General features: G+C 34.7%; 2 protein-coding genes across 2 annotated transcripts; one reads left to right on the top strand and one right to left on the bottom strand.

The window, feature by feature from the left end:
• Positions 1 to 250: 250 nt before the first annotated feature.
• Positions 251 to 5,224, bottom strand: LOC132171310 (uncharacterized). Its single transcript, XM_059582596.2, has 7 exons — positions 3,587 to 5,224; positions 3,366 to 3,484; positions 2,047 to 2,565; positions 1,124 to 1,841; positions 884 to 1,022; positions 716 to 809; positions 251 to 634 (listed from the first exon to the last, which is right to left on the bottom strand). The coding sequence occupies exons 1-7, from the start codon at positions 4,706 to 4,708 to the stop codon at positions 517 to 519; spliced, it is 2,829 nt and encodes a 942-aa protein (XP_059438579.2). The 5' UTR covers positions 4,709 to 5,224; the 3' UTR covers positions 251 to 516.
• A 12,120-nt stretch (positions 5,225 to 17,344) lies between these two features.
• On the top strand, positions 17,345 to 23,010 carry LOC132170844 (excitatory amino acid transporter). The gene is made up of 3 exons (XM_059581965.2): positions 17,345 to 17,522; positions 17,615 to 17,752; positions 22,759 to 23,010. The coding sequence occupies exons 1-3, from the start codon at positions 17,432 to 17,434 to the stop codon at positions 22,773 to 22,775; spliced, it is 246 nt and encodes an 81-aa protein (XP_059437948.1). The 5' UTR covers positions 17,345 to 17,431; the 3' UTR covers positions 22,776 to 23,010.
• The last annotated feature ends 149 nt before the right edge of the window (positions 23,011 to 23,159 follow it).

Here is a 23,159-nt window from a genome sequence, read left to right on the forward strand (position 1 = left end):
TCCTGCTTCTTGAAGTAGAGTACTCGATGACTTTGTATGGAAGTAACACGGAAGAGGCTTTCAAACTTCAAAAAGAGCAGAAGGACAGCATTCTTGTTCTGTAGGATTCAATCCCTTTTCATTTAAGATATCCTAAATGATTCGAGCCTTTTCTTTTTCAACTATTCTTCTTTGGGTTGATTGCTTACAAATAGAATAAATATGGTTGGGGAGGGAGAGAGAGAGAGAGAGAGAGAATGAGTGAAGATAGTGCAATTTCTAGAACTATATACATAGAGAATGATGATCAATAACAGAGATTGTTAAATGTCATTTCCCTTTAAAAAAAACAAGCACATACAGTGTACATGTTGAAAAAGAGAAAGCATGTGAGTAATGTTGAATGAGAAGACATGTACAAAAAACATAGATGGTAAATAAAAAATTATACCACTTCAACTTTCCAATTCCCGCTTTACAAATTTCTACGGATAAAAAGGTGGTCCTCTGGAGCAAGAACTCGATCACCAGTACTCTCTACATGCCCACATATGCTCGCACCACATCCATTATTGGAGCTCGACATATTGGACATTTTCCATTACTCCATTGCAATTCATGAGCACATTTGAGACAGGTGCACATGTGTCCGCATCTGACACATAAGAGAAATCATAAGTTCACTGACAAAATACAACAACAAAGGAAAGGGAACCTTAGTTTCAAAGGAAAATACCTGTACAAAAGTGAGTCCACTTGCATTTCGTAGCAAATACAGCAATTTCCTTTCTTTGGTGCCCCGTCATCGGAATTCTTCCCTTCTCCTCGAACTGTCACAATGATTTCACACATTAAACATGTATGATATGGAATTCGGTCATAGCTTAGAGGAATGAGCACAAACCTGAATGAACCTCTTGACTAATGGATTGTTGCAACATTGTCTGCATGTCCATGCAGCTCTTTATTGATTTTCTTAGCTCTGACATCTCATGATAGAGTTGCTCCATATGGCCTCTCATATCGTATATGAGTTCCATTTCCTGCAAGTCCATCAACATTTTATTTCATTGCCATAAACTCTCAACAACTTGAATTTATATTGACATAACTCATGGGGAGATAAAGTAAAGTAAACTCTCACAGTTGAATTATGATTTCTCGAGGAAGGGGTTTGCTGAGTATCCTGATGGTAAGCTTGAGATAGTTGTGGGGATTGAGATGTAGAGTTAACAATTTCAGAATCATCACTAACTTCATTATCTGGATCAGTCCATGACCATAATTGAGAAGGTGTAGGCACTTGTGGCAATGATGAGGATTGATCAAAATAAGCACTGGATTCATTATACTGACCGCCAATTAAGCTTTCCTCCTCCTCCCTCTCTTCTTCTTCTTCTTCATCTGCCCCATCTCTGTCTTCCACCACCTCTTGTCCTTCTTCTGCAACATCTCTGGCCTCCTCCCTCTCCCTATCCTCTTCTTCTTCTTCATGACTGCCTGATGCATGCCTATGTCTTTGTAACGAAGACATCAATTGGTTCGTTCTCTCTTGGCTGCCATTTGCTTCTTCTTCTTCTACTTCATGACTGCCTGATGCATGCCTATGTCTTTGTAACAAAGACATTAATTGGTTCGTTCTCTCTTGGCTGCCATGCTCTTCTTCTTCTCCATGACTACCTGATACATGCCTATGTCTTTGTAACAAAGACATCAATTGGTTCGTTCTCTGTTGGCTGCCATGCTCTTCTTCTTCTTCTTCTTCTTCTTCTTCTGAATGCATTGTTCTTTCTAATCGAGACGTCATCAATCTGTCAATTCTCTCTCTTAAGTCGCTGACAAGAAAAGTTGATACTGTTCTTCTGCATACACAAAATTGGAAATCCTAATTGGTGAAATATGAAATATTTGTACAATAGCTAATTACAAGGCCAAGCTTCACTAGTCATTATCAAGGGTATCTAACTTCACATTTGCCTGTTATAGTTTATTCACTCTTAAATGTCAAGAGTAGAACAATGTTGGGAAAAGAGAGAAAACAGATTGAAGGAAAGCAAGCTGGTATACCTTTCAAGGAGTTTATGGATCTCCCCATTGCTCGAGTTGTTAAGCACCTCCTCGTACCGTGCTCGTCTGCGGTCTTCCCAATAACTTCGGGGGCGAGAAATGTCACCAATCCAATCATAACTGGATTCTGCATACTCATGGTCACTGACCTCTAGTTCTTCTGCTATGTCATTCTCATCCCAAAAGTTCACGGAAGCAGTTGTACTATCTATGGTTGTTTGTGAGTCAAGGTTTCTAGCCTCTAATCTTGTTCCTTGGCTTGTTACATCTGAACTTGAACTGGCTTCTTCACAAACAGTATCTTCCCTAGTGTGTGGCATTGAGTTCTGTACCTGCTGTGTGCTGTGCTGCTCAGTTATACTAACTTCCTGATTGATGGTGTGTTCACTAGGCTGATTGGTGGTGGAAGAATTGTCCAAATCAACAGTGTTGTTTACTATCTCCCGATGATTGCTTCTTGGCAAAGCTGCACTATTCTGGGCTGTTGCTACTTGTTCAGCACCTTTCCTAAATCTGTCCCTGCATCAGAAACCAAATGTAATAATTTTTGAGGCTTTAACAAGGCAGATAGATTCATAGGTTCAAATAACACCCAAATTGCCAAATCATTTTCATCAACTTTGCAAACTATGTTCAGAACTCAAGGGTTCAATTTCAAATTCATCTGATGAAGAATTTTAAATAGCCTCTTAGGCCTGGTACCAATAGGATGATGATACTGTTAATGGTGACTTGAGCTTCAAAACCCCAAACAGAAAAATAGATGTATTCCATTATTATACTTTGACAGCTACCCAGTTTTATCTGATTCTCGATTCCTTTATCTAAATTAAGAAATGCCAACTCTAAATTTTCTATTTTAAAACAGTTCCCATATCAAAGTTTTTTCTTTGAATTATATGCATAGGCAAACTGCAACATTTAACAGCATTACTTCTCATTTTTTGGTCTCGAAAGCTCAAAATTTTTAGATGTGTCATAATGCCTTAACTTGTTTATCTAATTGACTCCAATGAGCATGCCCCTTTATCTAACATTGAAATTAAACAGTTTATCACATTCCTATTGTTGAGCGTACCCATGTGAGTGAAAACAATTAAGTTGCATATAAGAAACATATGATAAGAATGAGTGGTTAATATAATATATTCAGGATCAAAATCATTAATTTAAACTTTTGGATTAAGTGGTGTCTCACTAAAAGAGCTTTCCCAAGAATTTGTGTTCCACATACCACAGCAAACCATGTTGCAAACCCTCCATCACTTGCATATGTTTGAATTTAATGCAACGTGTCAATGGAAAAGGATTATACACACCTCAGATGCACAATGTTAGATCCCTGTGGTAATATATTCACTCCAGATGATGTTGATGGAGGGCGCTGCGGATCTCGAATCGCCATGCCCCGCTGTAGTAATCGAAGCCGAATCAACGACTGCAAACAAGCATGATACCAGGAAATAAATTTACATGGATTGCATATATATATATCACAAAGGAAGTATATATATATGTTGAAATGAATGAAGTACTTTACCTGAATGCGGCCTTTTTGTGTGAATCTTGAAACCGGCCGACGTTCAACCAATGTCTCTAGCTCCCTATGCCTGTCTCGTTCCAAGTGCATAAGCAAATCGGTGAAGGCTTGGCGTCCTCTTATCCGAGGTGAATTTATAGCCTGCGAGAAAACTCTGTGCTCCATTTGTTCGGGTAACGAAGAGCGCTCTCTGGTTGGCGATGCTTGCTCGCTAGAATGCCCATGGCCATGATCATTATCGTCGCTCCTAGAAGTTACTGGAGTGGGTGTTTGATATGCAGACGCCAATCTCTTAATGATATCCGCAACTCTAACCTTCTCATTCTCTCCTGCATCGGACTTTCGGCCTTGTGATGAAGAAGGTGCATCACTCAGAGCCGTTCTGTCTGACTCCCAATCAGGAAACGGGTCGTCGTTGGGTGGAGCATCATATCTTTCATGAACAGAGTCCCCTGTTTCCCCTGTTTCCCCTGCTTCTTCGGCTGATGATGGTTCTTCAACAGAGGACCCGTGAGGTTCTTCAATGCAGCTGAATCCAGAAGTAGACCTGGAAGGTGAAAGTGAGGTCGTCGAATTCAATTTCAAACCATTCAACCGGTTTAGCCTCTTCTCCCATATCTGAACAAGGGAAGAAGCGCCAAGGATCGAGGTTTCAGTAGAACTATCCGATGGAGCCGTAGAGTCTTCTTCCCTCTTAGAAGAACTCGAAGCCCTTGATGAAACAAGAGACGGTGAGTTTGATAGTTCTATGACATCAGGCTCCTGGCTCTGTTTCTCAATGGTTGAAGCTACTTCTCGTGCTTGTTGGGTAGCCCATCTATCAAGAATTCCCGGCTGCCTCGCGCTGTCGTTGTTGTTTTTCAATCGGAGGCCTCGGCGATTGTTGGTCTCTCCGTTGGCGACCCAAGAGTCAACGTTGTTGTTCTGATCCCTCTCCCTCTTCTTGTCGGAAGAGATTGAAATGCAGGAATGGAGGTGACCTCTGACCAAATTCTTGAGGTTTTTTTGGAAAGTCGAGTGGGTGTTGCTTTCTTTGCGTCGGTCTCGCCTGTTGTGGTCCCTCAGAACACAACCAAACGGCGCAGAGCCGGCAATGTCGACCTGCGAGGACGCCATTTTCATTGGAATTTGGATTCTCACTCTCTGGATATTTTTTCAATCAATCCTTTTCTAAAACACAAAAGACAACACAACCCATTTCAAGAGAATGGATGGTAAGATTGGAAACCCAAGCCAACCTCACAATCTTTGTCACCCCTCGATCACTCTTTCTACAATTGGAAAATCCCCCAGAAACGCAGAAATATAGAGAGAGAGAGAGAAACAGAGGAGGAGAGCCACTCGCTCAGACACGCAACCAGAGGAGCTGTTTAATGCCAATATAAATCATCCAACGCTAAGCATACCTCACACCCGTTTGCAATTTACCTTAATTTAGAACTCCATGTAACCGCATAGAAAGAGAAACAAACCCACAAAAGGGACAGAGAGAGAGAGAGAGAGAGAGGGATCGTAAAGGTCTAAAAAATGATTAGAGATTTATCTAGCAAAAGACGAAGAGGGTTTCAGCTAAAATTGGAGTTGTAACAGTTAGCTTCAATGAGAGAAACAAAGTATGAAAGATCCTAGGAAGCTTCACATGTGTTGTGAATATATCAATCTATTGTAGAGGACGAAAACAGAGGAGGTGGTCAGTGGTGATATAATGAAACAGTGAAAGAGGTTGGTGAATGGTGAGAGACGTTGGTTTTGAGCCGTTGGGAATGTGGGGTCGCAGACGCCATCTATGGTTAGCGGTAAAGCAAAATAGAAAAGAGAGAGAGAGAGAGTGGAAAAAATAAGCGTCTATCTGTATATACTATATATATATTCCACCCTTTTTTTGTTATTTGACTTTTTTAGGTTAATATTTTTCATTAATTATATTACCATTTTTACATACTCTTGCCTTGATTTGCTGCCTGTTAGGATTTTAAGTTGTGATTAGGATTCATTTAATCACAACTTACATGCCTAATATGCCCTTAATGAGTTTCAATTTCTAACTTCCTTTCATTCTTATCCTTTACAATGTTATGCACCACATTTTTATCTTATTTTGTTTATTTATGTAACACTGCTATTTAGGGCCCGTTTGGGAGTGCGATTTCAATAAGTGCGATTTTAAAAATTGCGTTTTTAAAAATTGTATTTTTAAAATCGCACAGACGTTTGGTAAAACATACTAAAAAGTACTTTTTTTTATCAATTGAGTGTTTGAATAACATTAGCATATAATTGCGGTTTCATGACCAAATTACCAATAAGGATGAACAAGACAGAGAGGATGAAGAAAAAAATAAAAAGAGAAAATAAGGGTTTTAATATATTTTAGGTGGGTATTTTTGGTATTTTTTTCATTCCTGTTCTAAAAAAGGTAACTATTGCGCCAAATATTTTTTTAATAGAAATCGTGATTTTGTTTTAAATTCGCACTTTTTCAAATAAGCACCCTTTAATCAGCTTATGGAAATCGCAGAATTTTTTGCGATTTTAAAATTTGCGTTTTTAAAATCGCAATCCCAAACACCCTAAAATTGCGATTTGGTTTAAAATCGCAGATTATTTTTTTAAAAGCGCACTCCCAAACGCATCCTTAGTTTTTTTGAAATCAAGGTTGATTCAAAAGCTAATTTATAATTTCAAATTAATAAAGCGGGATAAAAGTGTGGTATATAGTATCTCTTTTTAATGGAAGTATAATTTCACAAGCTGAGATTGCAATTTTAAACCAAGTCGTAAAAAGTGTACACACCATTTTTTTAGAGTGCGTTTTAAAAACATAGAAAAAAACTGTGTTTTCCAATTGTAGGTAATGAGTGTGTTGTTTTAATAAACGCAATATTCTAAAAGCTAAACTGTAATTTTACTAAACTTTTAACTGTGTTTTTAAAGTTTGTATTTTCAAATTGCACGTTTTAAAATCGCTATTTTTTTGTTTGTATTTTTTGAAATCGTAAATCCAAACAGACTTTAGTAATGTTGAAAACCATATTTTTATCTCACAATGTTTACACGTCAGTCCCAATCAACTCTTGAATTCATCATTGTTTTTTTTAAAAAAAAATTAAAGGGTTAGTTAGAACTAACACGCCAAAATTATAGGTTAATTATAAAATAAAAATGTAATTTGTAAGGTTACTTTTTTTTTTTTTTTACGAAAACTTTGCAAAGGAAGTTAAGTTTTATATATATATATATATATATATATATATATATATATATATATATATATATATATATCCTCCAAACAGGTTTGGAAGAAATATCATTCAACCCATATAAAATAGTGCCAAGTGTCTAAGCATTTAATATGCACATTAAATATTAAAGGTCATTAATAGCAGTTTACTAATTAAGGTTAACCTTTTTCTTTTCTTTTTTTTTTCTTTTTCTTTTTCTTTTGGTTAAACGTGAGACTAACGTTTTGTTTTTTTCACCAAGGTTAGAACTAACGTTAAAAACTGAAATCCTAACATCAGATTAGATAAAAAAAAAAAAAAAATGTAAAGAGCTAACATTGGCTTAGAAGAAGAAGAAAAAAAAAAAAAAATCACATCTAAACAAGGTTAGAAAATTTTAGTAAACCTAAACAAGGTGAAGTTGATGAGTCATATCATAAGCATACTTTTTTTTTCATTCTCTATTTCTCAAGTTCTCTGCATATGCGGCTGAAAGATTGTTGCTTTAGGAGAAGAAGCGATTTTTGGCATATACGTGAAAACTATTATCATATTAAGGTACTCTTTTTGATATTTTAATAATTGAGTCTACTTGTTTTGGATAATATTTTGATTAATTTTAATCTCTATTCAATTATCCCATTAACAGAGAGTTATCTAACATTTTGATTTTTTTTTTCCTTCGTTTTTTCTTGTCTTTTCATCTAACGTTGTTGTATTTTTTTTTCAACACTTCGATTTTTCTTGATTTTTCATCACTTTTATCTTAATAATTTGAGTGGGCTGTAGGAAGTCAACATCCATTAAAAATAAAAGTGACGAAAAAAACAAGAAAAAATGAAGGAAAAAACAAAGTTAGGTCTTCACTTTTTTCTTTTTTTTTTGGTTTTTTTTTTATTATCTAATTTGACGTTAGGTCTTCAGTTTTTAACGTTAGTTCTAACCTTGGTGAAAAAACAAAACGTTAGTCTCACATCTAACCAAAAGAAAAAAAAAAAAAAAAAAAAGGGTTAACCTTAGTTAATAAACTGCTATTAATGACTTTTAATATTTAATGTGCATATTAAATGCTTTTACACTTAGCACTATTTTATATGGGTTGAAGGATAGGTGCTCTAAACATTTGGAGAAAATTTCTATATATATGGATAGATAAATAGGTTGAACCTGGTCTATAACTACAAATAGGTTGAACCTAAAATAGAATATTTTCCTTAGAATGGAGAAGAATCGTTCCATATTAATCAAAATCTTGATCTATCATTGGCATCATTTCGACCAGCTTTTCCTGGCACATTCACTTTTAGGGTTCGAAACTTCAAATATTATCAACAAAATATCTAACTTTTTTAAATGGTGACAGACTATTTAATGAAACTTTGTAGCGTGGGATTCAATATTCTCATGTACTCATGAAAATTAATAAATTGGCTTCACCCATCTCATTAGTTAATATTAGGGGTGTGCAACTGTGCATATATAGGAGGTTGTGAAAAAAAAAAATTGGGGTTTCTCCGTTCTCTTTTTCACTGTAGAAAGGTCCTTCGCCTCCGAATTATAAAGAGTAAAGTCGGACAAAAACATCGGAAGAGATTTGATCGTATTTGAATGAATTTTAGCTCCACACATGACACACCAAATGGTATTGAGATCACCTAACAAAGTCTCGACTGCCAAGAAGAAGAAGAAGAAGCGGATGATGATGATTAAAAAAAAAAACAGAGAAGCCCAAACAACATAGAAGGAATGACATGGGAGAAACATAGAACGAGTGTCGAACAACGCATGGGAGAAAGTGATTTAGGGTTTGCAAGATGTACCAAGGGATTTATAGGACTCAAAACGATACCATTTTCTTATAAAAACATCACCATACATAAACTAACGTCGCTCAACATAAAATAAATGTGGCTTTATTCATTATATTTGAAAAAAAATAAATAAATAAAAGTTGAACAAGTCGAAATTCCATTAGGAACTAAAATGGGATTCCAAACCCACCTTCGACTTTCCTTACAATCTAAATTTGGACTCTATCCTTGCTTTCTGTTGATGTTGGAAGCCGACTTGCATCAGTTGAAACCGAGTTAGAGATGAGCCGGCGGTCGAAATCTTAGTGCTTTTATTATTATTATTGAAAAAAAAAAAAAAGGAGTAAATGGGTTAAATGGGGGCAGCCCTAGCTAGTTAATGATGCTAAAGGAGCCATTTGTAATTAATGTGTATACATTTGTGCACATTTTGTAATTATCTACATGTTAATAAGCTCAACCATTTGCTTTTATGGCCTCTTCTAGATTATTTCAACTACCAACTCAAACGTTTTTTTTTTTTTTTTTGCAGGATATGACGAGTAATTGATTGATTACAAGTTCTTCAACAAATTTTTATGTCTCAAAATTGTAGATAATAAGTACAATTGGAAGAATGAAAAATAAAAATAAAAATAAAGACTATCGTGTTTCACATCAATCATCATCAATGAAACTCATAGAAACAATTAAATATTCTGACTATTTGTAAATGCAAGCACGTTCGAGTGAATGTCTTATTTTTTAGGGCATGAGAAAATGTCTTCATTTAACTTTAATCTTAGAACTTTACAATGATGTTTGCCAACAATCCATGCAGTTGAATTTTATTCTATATGGTTTTTGCGGTTTAAAAACATGCGATTTAAAAAATAACGGTCTCAAAATGTATTATTTGAAAACTTAATTTAAAAAATATATAGTTTGACATTTAGAAAAAATATATATTATTCTTATTTGTTCCAATTAAATCACAATTACGTATGTATGATCTCCATGTGTCACACCTCCTCAGAATTGGTAGCCCAATTAGGAGTTGATCACCCAATTAGGATGGCAAAATGCTTAAATTAATTAGCATAACAAATGAAAAATAAAGGCTAATTAAAGTGTAAAAAATCATTTGCTATTAATTATTATTATTATAAAAACAAAATATCTCCCTATCTTTAAATACCTTCATTGAATCAGTCGTTGGAATTGCAACAAAATTTGTTATGTGTTTTATTCGGCTCAATGAATTCTTTAGGTGACACTCAAGTCATGAGTTGCTTAGAATATGAAATTAGCTCTTAGTTGGCCCTTTGGTGGGGGTATTAGGGCCTATGGGATATAATATTTAATGGGGTAATTACCTTTTGCCCACATGAAGTACAGCGCCTTAACGCTTTCTTCCATGTAGGGGTGGGCAAAAACCCGCCCAACTTGCAAACCCGCAAGCCTGCCCCGCCCCGCCCCGCCCGGGTTTCATGTGTTTTTTTGCGGGTTCGGGTAGAATTCTTTCAACCGTGCGGGGCGGGTCGGGTTGCAGGTTTTAAATGTTTTCCTCTGCGGGTACCCGCCCCGACCCGCTGCATAAGTATAAAAAGAAAAAAACCCTAACCCTACTCCATTTAGCCTCTCTCTTTTTCTTCTGCCGCCTCCCCCCTTTTCTCTCCCTCTCGCTCTCTCGTCTCCCTTGCTCTCTCTCGTCTTCCTTGCTCTCTCTCCGCCTCTCGGGCTTCTCTCTCTAGTCTACGTCGCCGCTTCACCTCCTTAGATCACCGTTGCTGCGCCGCTCCCACCTCCACAGACCACGATCTTGTAGATCTAGGTTTTTTTTCTCTCTCCACGATCTTGTAGATCCACGATCTTTGGTTTTCTTTTTCATTCTTTGGTTTTTTGCAAGGTTGTGTATGTTTGTTTGTTTCTCGGGGTTCTGTGTTTATAGGTTTGAATCGTTTGATGTAGGTAGTGGGCGTTCTGAGAGGATCTGACGAAAATGGAGGAGAAGAAAGAGGATCTGGAGAAGAACCCGCACAACCCGCAATACCCGCCCCGATCCGCCCCGTCCCGCAATACCCGAACCCGCACGGGTGTTGCTGTCTGTGCTCGGGTGGCGGGTTGAAATTTTGAAACCCGCAGGGTGCGGGGCGGGTTGGGGAAAAGGCCGATACCCGCCCCGACCCGTGCCCACCCCTACTTCCATGTACTACCAACTATGACATATGACCTCATCAAATTACTATCTTATGACAAAAGCCCCCTTTCATTAGTCAAATGGATTAAAATTGACAGTCAACGGTCATGTGCAAGTCATGTGTCATTTAAATTTTTTTTTTTTTTTTTTCACTTTTGCCCTCACTCCAATTTTTTCTTCCATTTTTTTCTTTTGGGTTTAGGAGGGCATAAGCGTCATTTTTTTGGTCTGAAGTGAGGGCAAAAGTGAAAGAAAAAAATTTAAAATGACATATGACTTGCACATGACTGTTGACCGTCAATTTTAACATTTTTTACTGACGGAATGAGGCTTTTTGTCATAAGATTGTAGTTTGATGGGGTCATGTGTCATAGTTAGTAGTTTATAAGGAGAAAGTGCTCAGGCGCTGTAGTTCATGAGGGCAAAAGATAATTACCCATATTTAATGAGAAAAAATAGTTAATTGGATTGGATTTCGTGTTTTATACAACAAGCTTGTATTATCATGATATGAGATAAATTCGTTTATTTTTACTCAAAATCATGTCTAATGACAATTTTCGAAAGACGGTTGATAATTTATAATTTATATTAAACATAGAAAGGAAGTTTACAACACAAATATAATAAACTATGGTTTTTTCTTTTTTAATTTTTTTTTATGTAGGGGTATGGTGACCATTTAGAGTAATGTGAATCCAACAACCCACATGACGAATTTGTTGTTGGGTTAAAAAGCTAGGTTGTATTCTATTGCAAATTGCTGCACTACATACAATATATTTTATTTGGGTTGTTTATTACGTAACAAAAAAAGAAAAAAGAAAAAAGAAAAAAGAAGGTGGTGACTTGTGGGTGGATGTAGAGTGGCCGAACCACCTCTTTGAGCCAAAGAGGTGGGTTAGGGTGGCCGAACCACTTCATTGGCTAAAAAAAGTGATTCGACCATTTCTATTTAAAGGAGGTGGTTTATCTATCCAATAAACGCCATGTCATAATTTAGATTATTCATTTAAACTTTAAATAAAATATCTTACTTTTGATGCAATAATATTCCGGCGCAACACCCTATGTATATTGCACTCGATCTCAATCAAAAACTAGAGTTGACAGTTTTTTACACTACCTCTAGCATGAATCAAACACAAATTTAGTGAGTTACTATTTTGTATAATTAGGTTTGGGTCAACCCAAATTAACTTGTTTTATAACCATATCAATCCTAGGTCAAGTTGTTTAATCGATAGGTGTCCCGTATAATCCATATAAAATATAAATTAAATTAGAATTTTTTATTTTTAACAACTAAAAAACAAAACCATAAAGTGTCTAGTAGGGTTTAAGCAATTAAAAAACAAAACGCTAATGATCTACCAGTCAAATGGTGTTTAAGTATTGTATATTGAGAGAAAATAATGAATGTTAGATTATGCAAGTTATTAGCTTTATCTTTGTAGTATTTAAATTATAAAAAATAAGTTGCTCTTATTTCTCTTACTTGGTTTTTAAAAAATAATATTCACCTAGGATCAGAATAACACTAGGAGAACACTCGGAAAGCACCTACCATTTCCCTTAAATTAATGGACAAAAATTTCATACAACTGGTGTGTAGGAAATTTTCTACAAACTAGCCTCTAAAAGTAACGTGTCCCTTACCAGTGGCCAGTGAGAAGCATATTTTTTTTTTTTAATAGCAAATGCATCTCACATGCTTTTTAAAAAAGACACATATTGCTTTTAAATGCTGATTTGTAAAAACTTTTCACAAATTGGTTCTTAATTCATATATATGGTTGAAACACATCAAACAGGTCATGTTTGGTTCAGTCCAACATGACTTATTTATTAAACGAGTTATACGGGTTAAGTCATGTTGGGTTGACTTAATACGACTTGTTTATTAAACGAGTTATGTAGGTTGTGTCATGTCATTCGCTTATTTAAATAGATGATGTCATAATTGGTTTATACCCAGTTAATCCGTGAGATGACCCAACACGTCAACACGAATTGTGAACCCTATCCTAAATGAATAGTTTCAAAGAATAAGGTCTTGTTTGGTTAATAGAATGAGCTTGAAACCCGTGCAATGCACGGATCGTTTTTAAAAATGACAGGAAGGAAAAAAGTAATAATAATTAGTGGATGCATAAATGATAGAAAAAAAAAAAAAATTGAGGAAAATTAAAACGTAGGGGTTTTAAAACATATTTATTTTGTTCAATGAATTGTTTTATTTTGTATTCATCAAAACAATGATTTTGCTCACTTTGCTCGGTATATTTTTTGGAATGTTCAGAATTATATGAATTTTATTTATATTGAAATATAATAAGCGTCACGCTAGCAATATCGGAGATTCATGCTAATTTTCTATTAATGTTTTGATAATCAAAATTTAGGTTTTCTTGCTAGTTTTTATGTTAATATACTTATTTAATTTTCAACTACTCTTATGAGAACAAAGATTTTTACATGTTTTAATTTATATTGTTCGCGAAAATTTTTGGTTGAGTTGTTTTTCATTTGAATGTTTTATGGGATTTTTTTGTTTGTTTGATTGTATGGTTTACTAAACATATTTTGGAAGTAATTTTTCTGCCCTTTTTTTTTTTTTTTTTTAAGGAAAATTTTCTGCTTTTAAAAGCAAAACAAATCCAAATTTTATTTGATTGTTGTACAAAAAATGCATTGAACTAAATGTGAGAGGATTTATTTGGTTGTATTAAATGTTGAGAGAAATATTTGGTTTTATTTTGTATTTAAATTATACCTGTGGGAAATTTTTTTTTAACATGTTTTTAATTTATATGAATTAAAATAAAATTAAGTGTCCTGTATTTTAATTCATTTGAATATTTTATGGATTTTTTTTTTTTTTTTTTTGTGAGTGATAATCTTCTGGTATTGTTTAAAAGAAAACAAAACTTTATTTGATTGTCGTCTAGAAATAGCAACATTTTTTTTTTTTTGGAAACACCAAATATGTGGTAATTAAGCAATAAACCTAATGTGAAATGTTTTATTTGATTGCATTAAATGTTGAGTGAAAGATTTTGTTTTATTTTGTATTTAAAAAAAAAAAAAAAAAAACAGTATTTTTTTCGAATGTTTAGAAGTATATGTATTTTATTTTTTATTTTTTATTTTTTGAACATTTTGACATTCATCATCAACAAACTTATCTATAGCGTAAAGACTCTTAAAAAAACAAAAGCGTTACGCTCTAAGTACTAAGAGCACGAAATTTTTGCAAACCATATAAATTAAAACATGTAAAAATCTTTCTATTCATAGGAGTAGTTTAAAATTAAATAAGTATATTAACATAAAAAACAGCAAGAAAACCTAAATTTTGATTATCAAAACATTAATAGAAAATTAGCATGAATTTCCGATATTGCTAGCACGACGCCTATTATATTTCAATAGAAATAAAATTCATATAATTCTGAACATTCCAAAAAATATACCGAGCAAAGTGAGCAAAATCATTGTTTTGATGAAAACAAAATAAAACAATTCATTGAACATTTAACGCAATGAAATAAATCGTTGCACATATTGTTCAATACTTAATTATTATATTTTTGGTGTTTCAAAAGAGTTTATGTTTTTCTTTCTGCATAACAATGAAATTAATTTTGGCAATCTTTTACTTAATAGTAAAAAAGACACTTCCAAAAACTGTCTTAAATTTTGATTAAATCACAAAAAAAAAAAAAAAAACTCATAAAACATTCAAATCATGAACAATTCAACAAAAAAATTTTACAAACAAAATATAAACATATTCAAATCTCCTTCCAAACGTAGATCGGAAACATGTTAAAATGAAAGAAGTTTAAAAAAAAATAGCAAGAAGAAAATCTTGATTTTGATTATCAACGCGTTAATAAAAAATTAGCATAAATCTTCGATATTATTATTAGTGTGATACCTATTATATTTCAATAGAAATAACATTCATATAAAACTGAATATTCTAAAAATATAGAGATCAAAGTGAACAAAATATCTATAGTAATCTTTTGAGTGTTCCAAAAGAGTTGTGTTCGATTGAAGAACAACTCAACCATAAAACAATCAAATGAAGAACTTAACCAATTATTTTCACAAACAAAGCATAAACATATTCAAATCTCCACACAAACATAAAGCAAAGCATGGCAGGTACAAATAAACTTTCTCAAAAAACAAACATAAAGATAATCAAATAAATTTATGCTCTCCTTTCACAAACAAAAGAGAAACAAATTTATATTTCCACCAAAACGTAGATTCAGATCGAGAAATAAACATAAAGATAATGAAATAAATTTATGCTCTCCTTTCACAAACAAAAGAGAAACAAATTTATATTTCCACCAAAACGTAGATTCAGATCGAGAAATAAATATAAAGATAATGAAATAAATTTATGTTTCTTTTGCTTTTAAAAGAAGAAAAAAGCACTTCCAAAACATGTCTGAAAATTGGAGTAGATCAAACAAACAAAACAAAAAATCTCCATAATACATTCAAAGTGGTTAAAAAAAAACAAAACAAAACAAAAGTATTTACTTGAATGTTGTTGCTAGTGACTATTAAAGAAGGAAGCACCATAAATTTTGCCCTATGTTTTGCCTTCAAGAGCAGACTCATGGACTTAAAAGGCTCTGGCATGCACCCTTTTTAAATGTAAAAAGAGAGAGGTAGAAATCAAAGAGAATTTAATGATAGATTTAATTTGACCTTTTTTTTTTCTTTCTATTCAACGTATTAGGCATATTAAACTCATTGTATTCCTAACATGAATTAATTTAGTTAATTTAATGGCCTTAGAGGACCGGTTTTTAACTTAAAGGACCGGTTTAATGTTTAAAAATTAAATAACCATAATTATCTTACATTAATTATAGTCACTTAATAATGAAATTCATATAAGGAAATGTTTTGAAATAAACTCTTGGAATAATGAAACCGCCTAAACCTAAACGGAAAACTATTAAACCATATTAAAAAATAGGAGAAACACTAAACGGTTAATAGAAAGACACGTGTCGCAATTCTAGGCTCTCTCTAAGCCAAAACTCGGCTTTTATATATATATATGTTAAAGAAGGAAGCACCATAAATTTTGCCCTATGTTTTGCCTTCAAGAGCAGACTCATGGACTTAAAAGGCTCTGGCATGCACCCTTTTTAAATGTAAAAAGAGAGAGGTAGAAATCAAAGAGAATTTAATGATAGATTTAATTTGACCTTTTTTTTTTTCTTTCTATTCAACGTATTAGGCATATTAAACTCATTGTATTCCTAACATGAATTAATTTAGTTAATTTAATGGCCTTAGAGGACCGGTTTTTAACTTAAAGGACCGGTTTAATGTTTAAAAATTAAATAACCATAATTATCTTACATTAATTATAGTCACTTAATAATGAAATTCATATAAGGAAACGTTTTGAAATAAACTCTTGGAATAATGAAACCGCCTAAACCTAAACGGAAAACTATTAAACCATATTAAAAAATAGGAGAAACACTAAACGGTTAATAGAAAGACACGTGTCGCAATTCTAGGCTCTCTCTGAGCCAAAACTCGGCTTTTATATATATATATGATATATGATGATCATTCTATTAGGAAAATTAATAATTATTACTGGGAATGAGAAAATGTGAAATAGAATAACTATTCATATTCCTTAATTTGGTAACAACATATATACTTTTATTGGAATTCAACAAAAATTACTAAAAAAACCCTACATAATTTTTTAATACTCAAATTTATTATTATTATTATTATTTTTTTTTAAAAAAATGTTAAAATAGAGTGGGTGGCCACCCACGGCAGAAAGCAAGGGTGGTTGCACCACCTTGACGCATTTGGGGTGGCCAAAACAACCCATGATGCAAATCAAGGGTGGCCTAGCCACCTTCAATTTGCATAGGGGTGGCAACGGCCACCCCCAAAGACGCCTAGGGGTGGCCGAGACCACCTTCGGTGCTTTTTTGGGGGTGGTCCCAGCCATCCTTGATGCAAATCGAAGGTGGCTAGACCATCCCAGATTTGCATAGAGGTGGTCTTGATTACATTGTAATGCAATCACCCCTGGAATGCCTCGAGGGCCCTGTTGAGAGGCGCTTCGGGAGTGGTGCGACCACCCCAAGTTTCTGTAGTGGTGGCCAATCACCGCAATGGGTGGTTGGCTACCCACTGCTTTTGCAGGTTTTTTTTTTTTTTAAGTTGAAAAAAATAAAATAATGTGAGGTTTTTTTGAAAAATATATTGTCTATTCATGTAGGAATATCTGTTCCTCTCAAATACACCATAGAAGAATTATTCCTGTGAAAATAATTATTCATAAAAATAGAGTCCTTGTCAAACAAAAAGAATTACTATTATATAAGAATAGTCTTTCCATCTCATGGTCTTTTCTACAAACTAAACGGGAACAAAAAATAGACCTTTGATAAGGTAAGGGGAGGATCATTAAATGGGTTTTTTTGATGGGTCCGGGTCGAAGTCCAAATATGGTGCGGACGTGGCGGAATCACAAGGGCAAACGATAATCGCCACACTGCAGAGTCAGGTGGTGAGCCGAGTGTTGGTGTTTGTAGAGAGAGAAGTGAGATAGAAAGAAATGGCGTGGAGCGCTACGATGATCGGAGCCCTGCTGGGATTGGGCACCCAGATGTACTCGAACGCCCTCCGAAAGCTCCCCTACATGCGCCGTAAGTCTCCATTTATTTCCCAATTCGTTTCATATTCTCTTACTCATCCATCCAGACAAACAAATAAACATGTTGATTGATGTTCGTTTTAGATCCGTGGGAGCACGTGCTGGGGATGGGACTCGGGGTCGTGTTCGTGAACCAGCTCGTCAAATGGGACGCTCAGCTCTCGGAGGACCTCGACAAGATGCTCGCCAAAGCCAAGGCCGCCAACGAGCGCCGCTACTTCGGTATTCTCTCTTTTCTATCTCTGTTGGGTTGGCACTTTTCGATTCATTTCATCTGGGACAGAGTCTTTTGCAAACTAATGCTTGTTTCATTTAATTAATTTGCACTTTGAAATTCTGAGTCATGTGGGTATGTGAAATTCCAATCATTCTACACGCTTACATCACGGAATCGAATTGCCTTTGCGTGTTCTCAAACCAAATTGCCTATATTTTTACATCCAAATAGTGTAAAAATAGTGTCTTGGCTACTGAGGCAAATAAATTGGAAATTAACAACCACTAAGAAATGATCAAATTGATAGCAAAGTATTTTTGGTTAGGATGGGAAAGGGCGCACCGAGTGGATAGTTCTTTAACATCAGATATAGGTGCTGGTGTTGAAACCGCACTATCTGAAGCGCCTATTTTGTTTTTATTGGGTTTCCTGATAATATTTCTGTTGCTTTTAACTTGCTTGTGTGGTGTTTGAATTAAAAGAAAAGATCTCTTTTTTTTTGGGTGAGGGGGAAGAATTATGCCCTCTTAATGCCTTCAAACTAGTCCCACCTGTGTTGCTCTACTGTGAGGAATGTTGTAATGGAGATCCAGTCATCCAGTGTGTCGTGGTTTCAAGTAGATTGGTTTTGTTTCAGCCACTAAGTGTTGTTTCTTGGTTGTAAGTGCAATTCGGTAATGGCTTATATTTATGAAGGTCTGGTAATAGATACAATAGAATATTTAAATGGTAGGAATTTTTTGGCAGCTATGGTTTGTTGTAGATGATAACTTGTTGTTTGTGTTTTAGATTTGATAGACTAGTGGATACAGGTGTTTGATCTATTATGATAATAAGATTAATGCTGACCTGCGTTTGCAGTTACATTTTCACTTTTGTTCTACCCCCTAGTATTTTGAAGTAATCTTAGAAGCCATCTATTTTTCGGACAACTCCAAAATCTCTTCTCTTGGTGTTAGTGGTGGTGAATTTTCTGATTTTGTTAAAGATTCAACTTCTTTTAGTGGTGATCAATAGAGTGTGCTGTGGATTTTTTTGAGGCTGAAAGACACCATAGATAACAGTTTATATCTGCTTTTATAGACCTTGGAACAAATGGCATTGCCTACTTCCATGAGTAAGGGGTGGAGGGATGAGGTGTAACACTCCGGAGTTGCCCACATAGGGTGGGAGATTTGTAAATATAATTATGAGTGCTAAATTCCACATTGTTAAGTTACTAAGTGAAACTGAGCTTGATAAGTGATTTTAGGGAAGATCTAAATTGACTAGTTTTTTTGCGGTCATAACATAGATGTGGCCAACATTTTTTCCTGGATTGTTACAAATGGTATTAGAGCCACCTAGTAATGACATGTGGTATTGTCAGTACTGCATGACGTGGCACTGACGAGGACGTTAGGGATTTAAAGAGAGAGTTTGTAACACTTCGAAGTTGCCCACATAGGTTGGGTGGTTTATAAAGAAAATCATGAGCGTTGAGTCCTACATTGCTTATTTATTAGGTAAAATTGGGCTTTATAAATCATTCTAGAGAAGCTTTAAATTGACTAGTCTTTTTGGGGTTATAGCTCATATGTGGCTAGCACTTTTCCTTGGGTCGTTGCACGAGGTCATGTTATCCCAGTGCACCCTCCTAAGATTGTACTCTTAGAATGATATGCATTTTTGCCTTTGGCTAGCATTTGATACCTTACAACACTCTAACTTCATTAAGATTTATCTTCTTTTTCTTAATTAGTTTTATGAGCTATTTATTATGACAACTTTATTTAGTTTCCATGTTCAATGACAAATTTGAAGTTTGATTTTCATTTTAACATTTTAAATTAATATCATGACAAAGCCCTTTATCTAACATTTTAAATAAAGTTGTATGATATTAATTAGTATCATACAACTTTATTTATTCTCCCCCTATTGTATCTATTAGAATCGGGAGTGGCAATGTGTGTGCCCCAGCTTGTGATTACCTGATAGGAGGATTTTGGAAAATTATTTAGGGATCAATTTTTTGGGCCAAGGCCTATAATCAGGTGATGATTTGATAATGGGCTTAATAAAATGGAATTTTAGCCCATTTAAGGTGGATTTTTGAAATAGGGCCAATTGGGCCTAAAACTCAAATAGGCTTGATTAGGCTCGTGATAGGGCCATTAATGTAAAAGGTTTTGCCCATTTAGATCTTCAGTGAAGAAAAAAACAGGCGTGACTGCAAAACAAGTGTACTTTCGTGTGCCCCATTCAAGTAAGGCCACCATTTTACAAGTAGAAAGTAAAAGAAATAAAAAAAGAAAAAAAAAAAAGAAAAGAAAAGGGAAATGTGATTTGAGGGCTAAAAATTTCAAGTTTCATGGGACCATGAGGAGAGAAATTTTGGGCCAAAGTAGTTCTTGGTCTGTAATATAATAGAATGATTGAATTCTAGTAATTGATGTTCGGTGATGAATTTGTCTTGTGAAACTTAATGATGGAGTCAAAATTTACAAAGATGTCACTTATAAACATAAAATAAAATTACAAAGACGTTATATTGGTTAGATATGGATTTACTGCAAGTATCTGACATAGGGTTAACTCGGTTCTAATGAAGGAATGAAAATGCTGAAATAATAATCATAAGGATATTTGGAAAGTTTGGAAAGTTTGGAAAGTTTTGCTATCTAACCTTAAGCACAATTGTAGTGTTTCGATCATTTTGGTCAGTCTAGAAGGACAGGCGAATGATCTATTTTCCTAAAGTTCTATCCAAAGGTTTCTATCAAGAGTACACTATCCAATTTACCTACATATTATATGCCTCTTTTCCCTATTCTAGTAGGAGTGGCTAATGAGCTTGAGAGACTTTAGAGTGATTTTTTATGGGGTGGTATTGAGATGAGCTTAAATTTTATTTAGTGAATTGGGCAAGGATTTGTTCTCTGATAAAATTAGGTGGGTTGGGAGTTAAAAATCTGATTCAGTTCAATTGAGCCCTTTTGGTAAAGTGGTTGTGGCGGTATGCTATGGATAGAGAAGCACTATGGAGATTGGTGATAGAGATTAAATATGATAATATAAGGGGATGTTGGTGCTTGTAGGACGTAACAGGGAATTTTTGAAATATATAAGAAGAGGTTGGGAAACATTTTAAAAATTTGTTAAATTTGAGGTGGGGGATGGGTCAAGGGTTGGTTTTTGGCATGATGTGTGGTGTGGGGATAGTTCGTTGAAGGTATCTTATTCGAATTTGTTTAGTATTGCATAGAGAAAAGATGTGTGGATGGCAAATAATTTGCAGCTTTGAGAAGGGAGTATTCATTGGAAATCAAGGGATAGTTCGTTGAAGGTCGAATTTGTTTAGTATTGCATAGAGAAAGGATGTGTGGATGGAAAATAATTTGCAGCTTTGAGAAGGGAGTATTCATTGGAAATCAATTTTTACTAGACCAGTTTAGGATTGGGAGGTGGTGGTGGTAGTATCTTTCTTGGAGAGGTTGTATTCTTTCAGACTAAGAAAAGGAGATTCAGATAGAATTGGATGGAGTTCTTCTAAAAGGAGTAAGTTTGAAGTGAAGTTATTGGATCAAGTGCTAACTAGTTTGAATGGATTCTCTTTCCCTTGGAAGAGTATATGGAAAGTCAAGGGTCCTTTGCGGGTGCCGTTCTTTATGTGGACAGCAGCCTTAGGAAAAATATGGACGCTGTATAACTTGAGAAGGAGGAATGTTGTGGTGGTTAAGTGGTGTTGCATGTGCAAGAAGAGCAAGGAATCTATTGATCACTTAATGATTCATTGTGAAGTAGCAAGAGAGTTGTGGAGTTCCATTTATAATTTGTTTGGTGTAGAGTAGGTTATGCTTAGATGGGTAATCACTTTTTTGGTTAGTTGGGGAGTAAAGGTAAGACGTGATACAATTATGGAAGTATGGAGGTTGGCTCCATTATGTTTAATGTGGTGCCTTTGGCAATAACAGAAAGTTTTGAACATGTAGAGACTTCGGTGATATAGTTGCGGAAGATTGTAATGAACATGTTCTACACCTAGATATTTGCTCATCATAGCTTGTATGTCGCTAGTTTTGTAGATTCTTAGAACTTTTGTTCATTTTCTTCAGATTAGGAGTTCTTTTTTATACTCCCTGTGTATTAGGGTTGTGCCCCTTTTTCTAATGATATTGCAATTCTTATATATAAAAAAAAAGTTCTGGCCTGGCCAAAGGTAAGGGTCTTATGTTCTTGAGATAGTATCTGTAATTCTTGTGTTAGCTGGGTTACAGTCTGATTGTTGGGTTGCATTTTGGCTAAAATTAGTAAGATAGTAGCGCACCCAATATTATTTTATAAGAATTAAAAATTGGGGGCATTATAGGTAAAGACCCTCCTCCCTAGCCCTTCTCCCTCTTGCTTAGAAAGAAAAAAAAAATTTAATATCATGCCACCCTGCTTACTTTTATGGTGCTATCCCATGCTACCAAACCTACATTGGCTAAGTTGTGCTATCAAACATACAGAGGCCCTAGAAGGTTACTTTCTTTTGGGAGTATTCGAATTTCCAATGTGAGCAATATAAATGCAAGTGACTGCGCAGTGCAGTCTAAACTCGCAAATCACTCTACCTTTTCATGCAGTCATTTTTGGATTTGTCCTGATACCTTTTCTTTTTGGTTGTTATTTGGAATTGAATATATATAACAGAGATTAAATGTATTCTTCTCAAGTGAACTTAATGCTTTAATTTCTTAATTGGCTAAAACTAAGCTGTCCTCTAGAAGCATCTCTGTGGAAGTTTACCACCCTATAAACCTGTATGTTTGAATCAATTGGAAGTTCAACTAGTGTTTGTTTTCACAGGGTACTCCTGCACTGGAGATTTTTCTTCTGGACATCTTATGAGCCAACTAATTTGACTTGTAAAGACTTTTAGTTCACTAATAAAAGGATGAGAGCTGTGTTTGTTACTGTGTCTGTAGCACCTTTTTCCCCTCCTCTTTTAACTCTATTTATTTTGTAATTTTGCTATCAATTGCAGATGAAGACGATGAATAGCTTCCCTTTCCATGTTTCATGGCATCTTCAGACAAGGCATTCTTGTTCTTAGAAAATGTGGCCTTCATGTTGGAGATGCTTATTTGCTTTTCAATTAATGTTGCTCCGTTTGTAAGGCTGATAGAACTCTTCCAACTCTATTTACTTTTTAGTAAACAAAATCTTTGAGGTGCTTTCACGATGCAAACTGGCTAATTCAATATATCCATCAATAAATGGAATTGCTTGAGCTGTACTCTTTCTAGCAAGAACATTTTGGAATCAAAGTCTTATGATATCACCCAAGGGAGGTCACGCTTTTCATAATTTTTAAATGCTTTAGATGATTTCTAGCAAGAACAGCCTTCATGCTCGGGACAGGAGGCTCCAAAATGCTCACAATAA

This window comes from Corylus avellana, chromosome 1 (assembly GCF_965113065.1).
Source record: "Corylus avellana chromosome 1, dhCorAvel1.hap1.2, whole genome shotgun sequence".
Classification (NCBI taxonomy): domain Eukaryota; kingdom Viridiplantae; phylum Streptophyta; class Magnoliopsida; order Fagales; family Betulaceae; genus Corylus; species Corylus avellana.

What these genes read in the sequence shown, in the direction of transcription:
- LOC132170844 (XM_059581965.2), top strand. Translation starts at nt 17,432, where the DNA reads ATGGCGTGGAGCGCTACGATGATCGGAGCCCTGCTGGGATTGGGCACC. An exon ending in AAAGCTCCCCTACATGCGCC is followed by an intron (nt 17,523 to 17,614) that starts GTAAGTCTCCAT and finishes TGTTCGTTTTAG; the next exon opens with ATCCGTGGGAGCACGTGCTG.
- LOC132171310 (XM_059582596.2), bottom strand. Translation starts at nt 4,708, where the DNA reads ATGAAAATGGCGTCCTCGCAGGTCGACATTGCCGGCTCTGCGCCGTTT. An exon ending in TCTAACATTGTGCATCTGAG is followed by an intron (nt 2,566 to 3,365) that starts GTGTGTATAATC and finishes TTTCTGATGCAG; the next exon opens with GGACAGATTTAGGAAAGGTG. An exon ending in ATCCATAAACTCCTTGAAAG is followed by an intron (nt 1,842 to 2,046) that starts GTATACCAGCTT and finishes TTGTGTATGCAG; the next exon opens with AAGAACAGTATCAACTTTTC.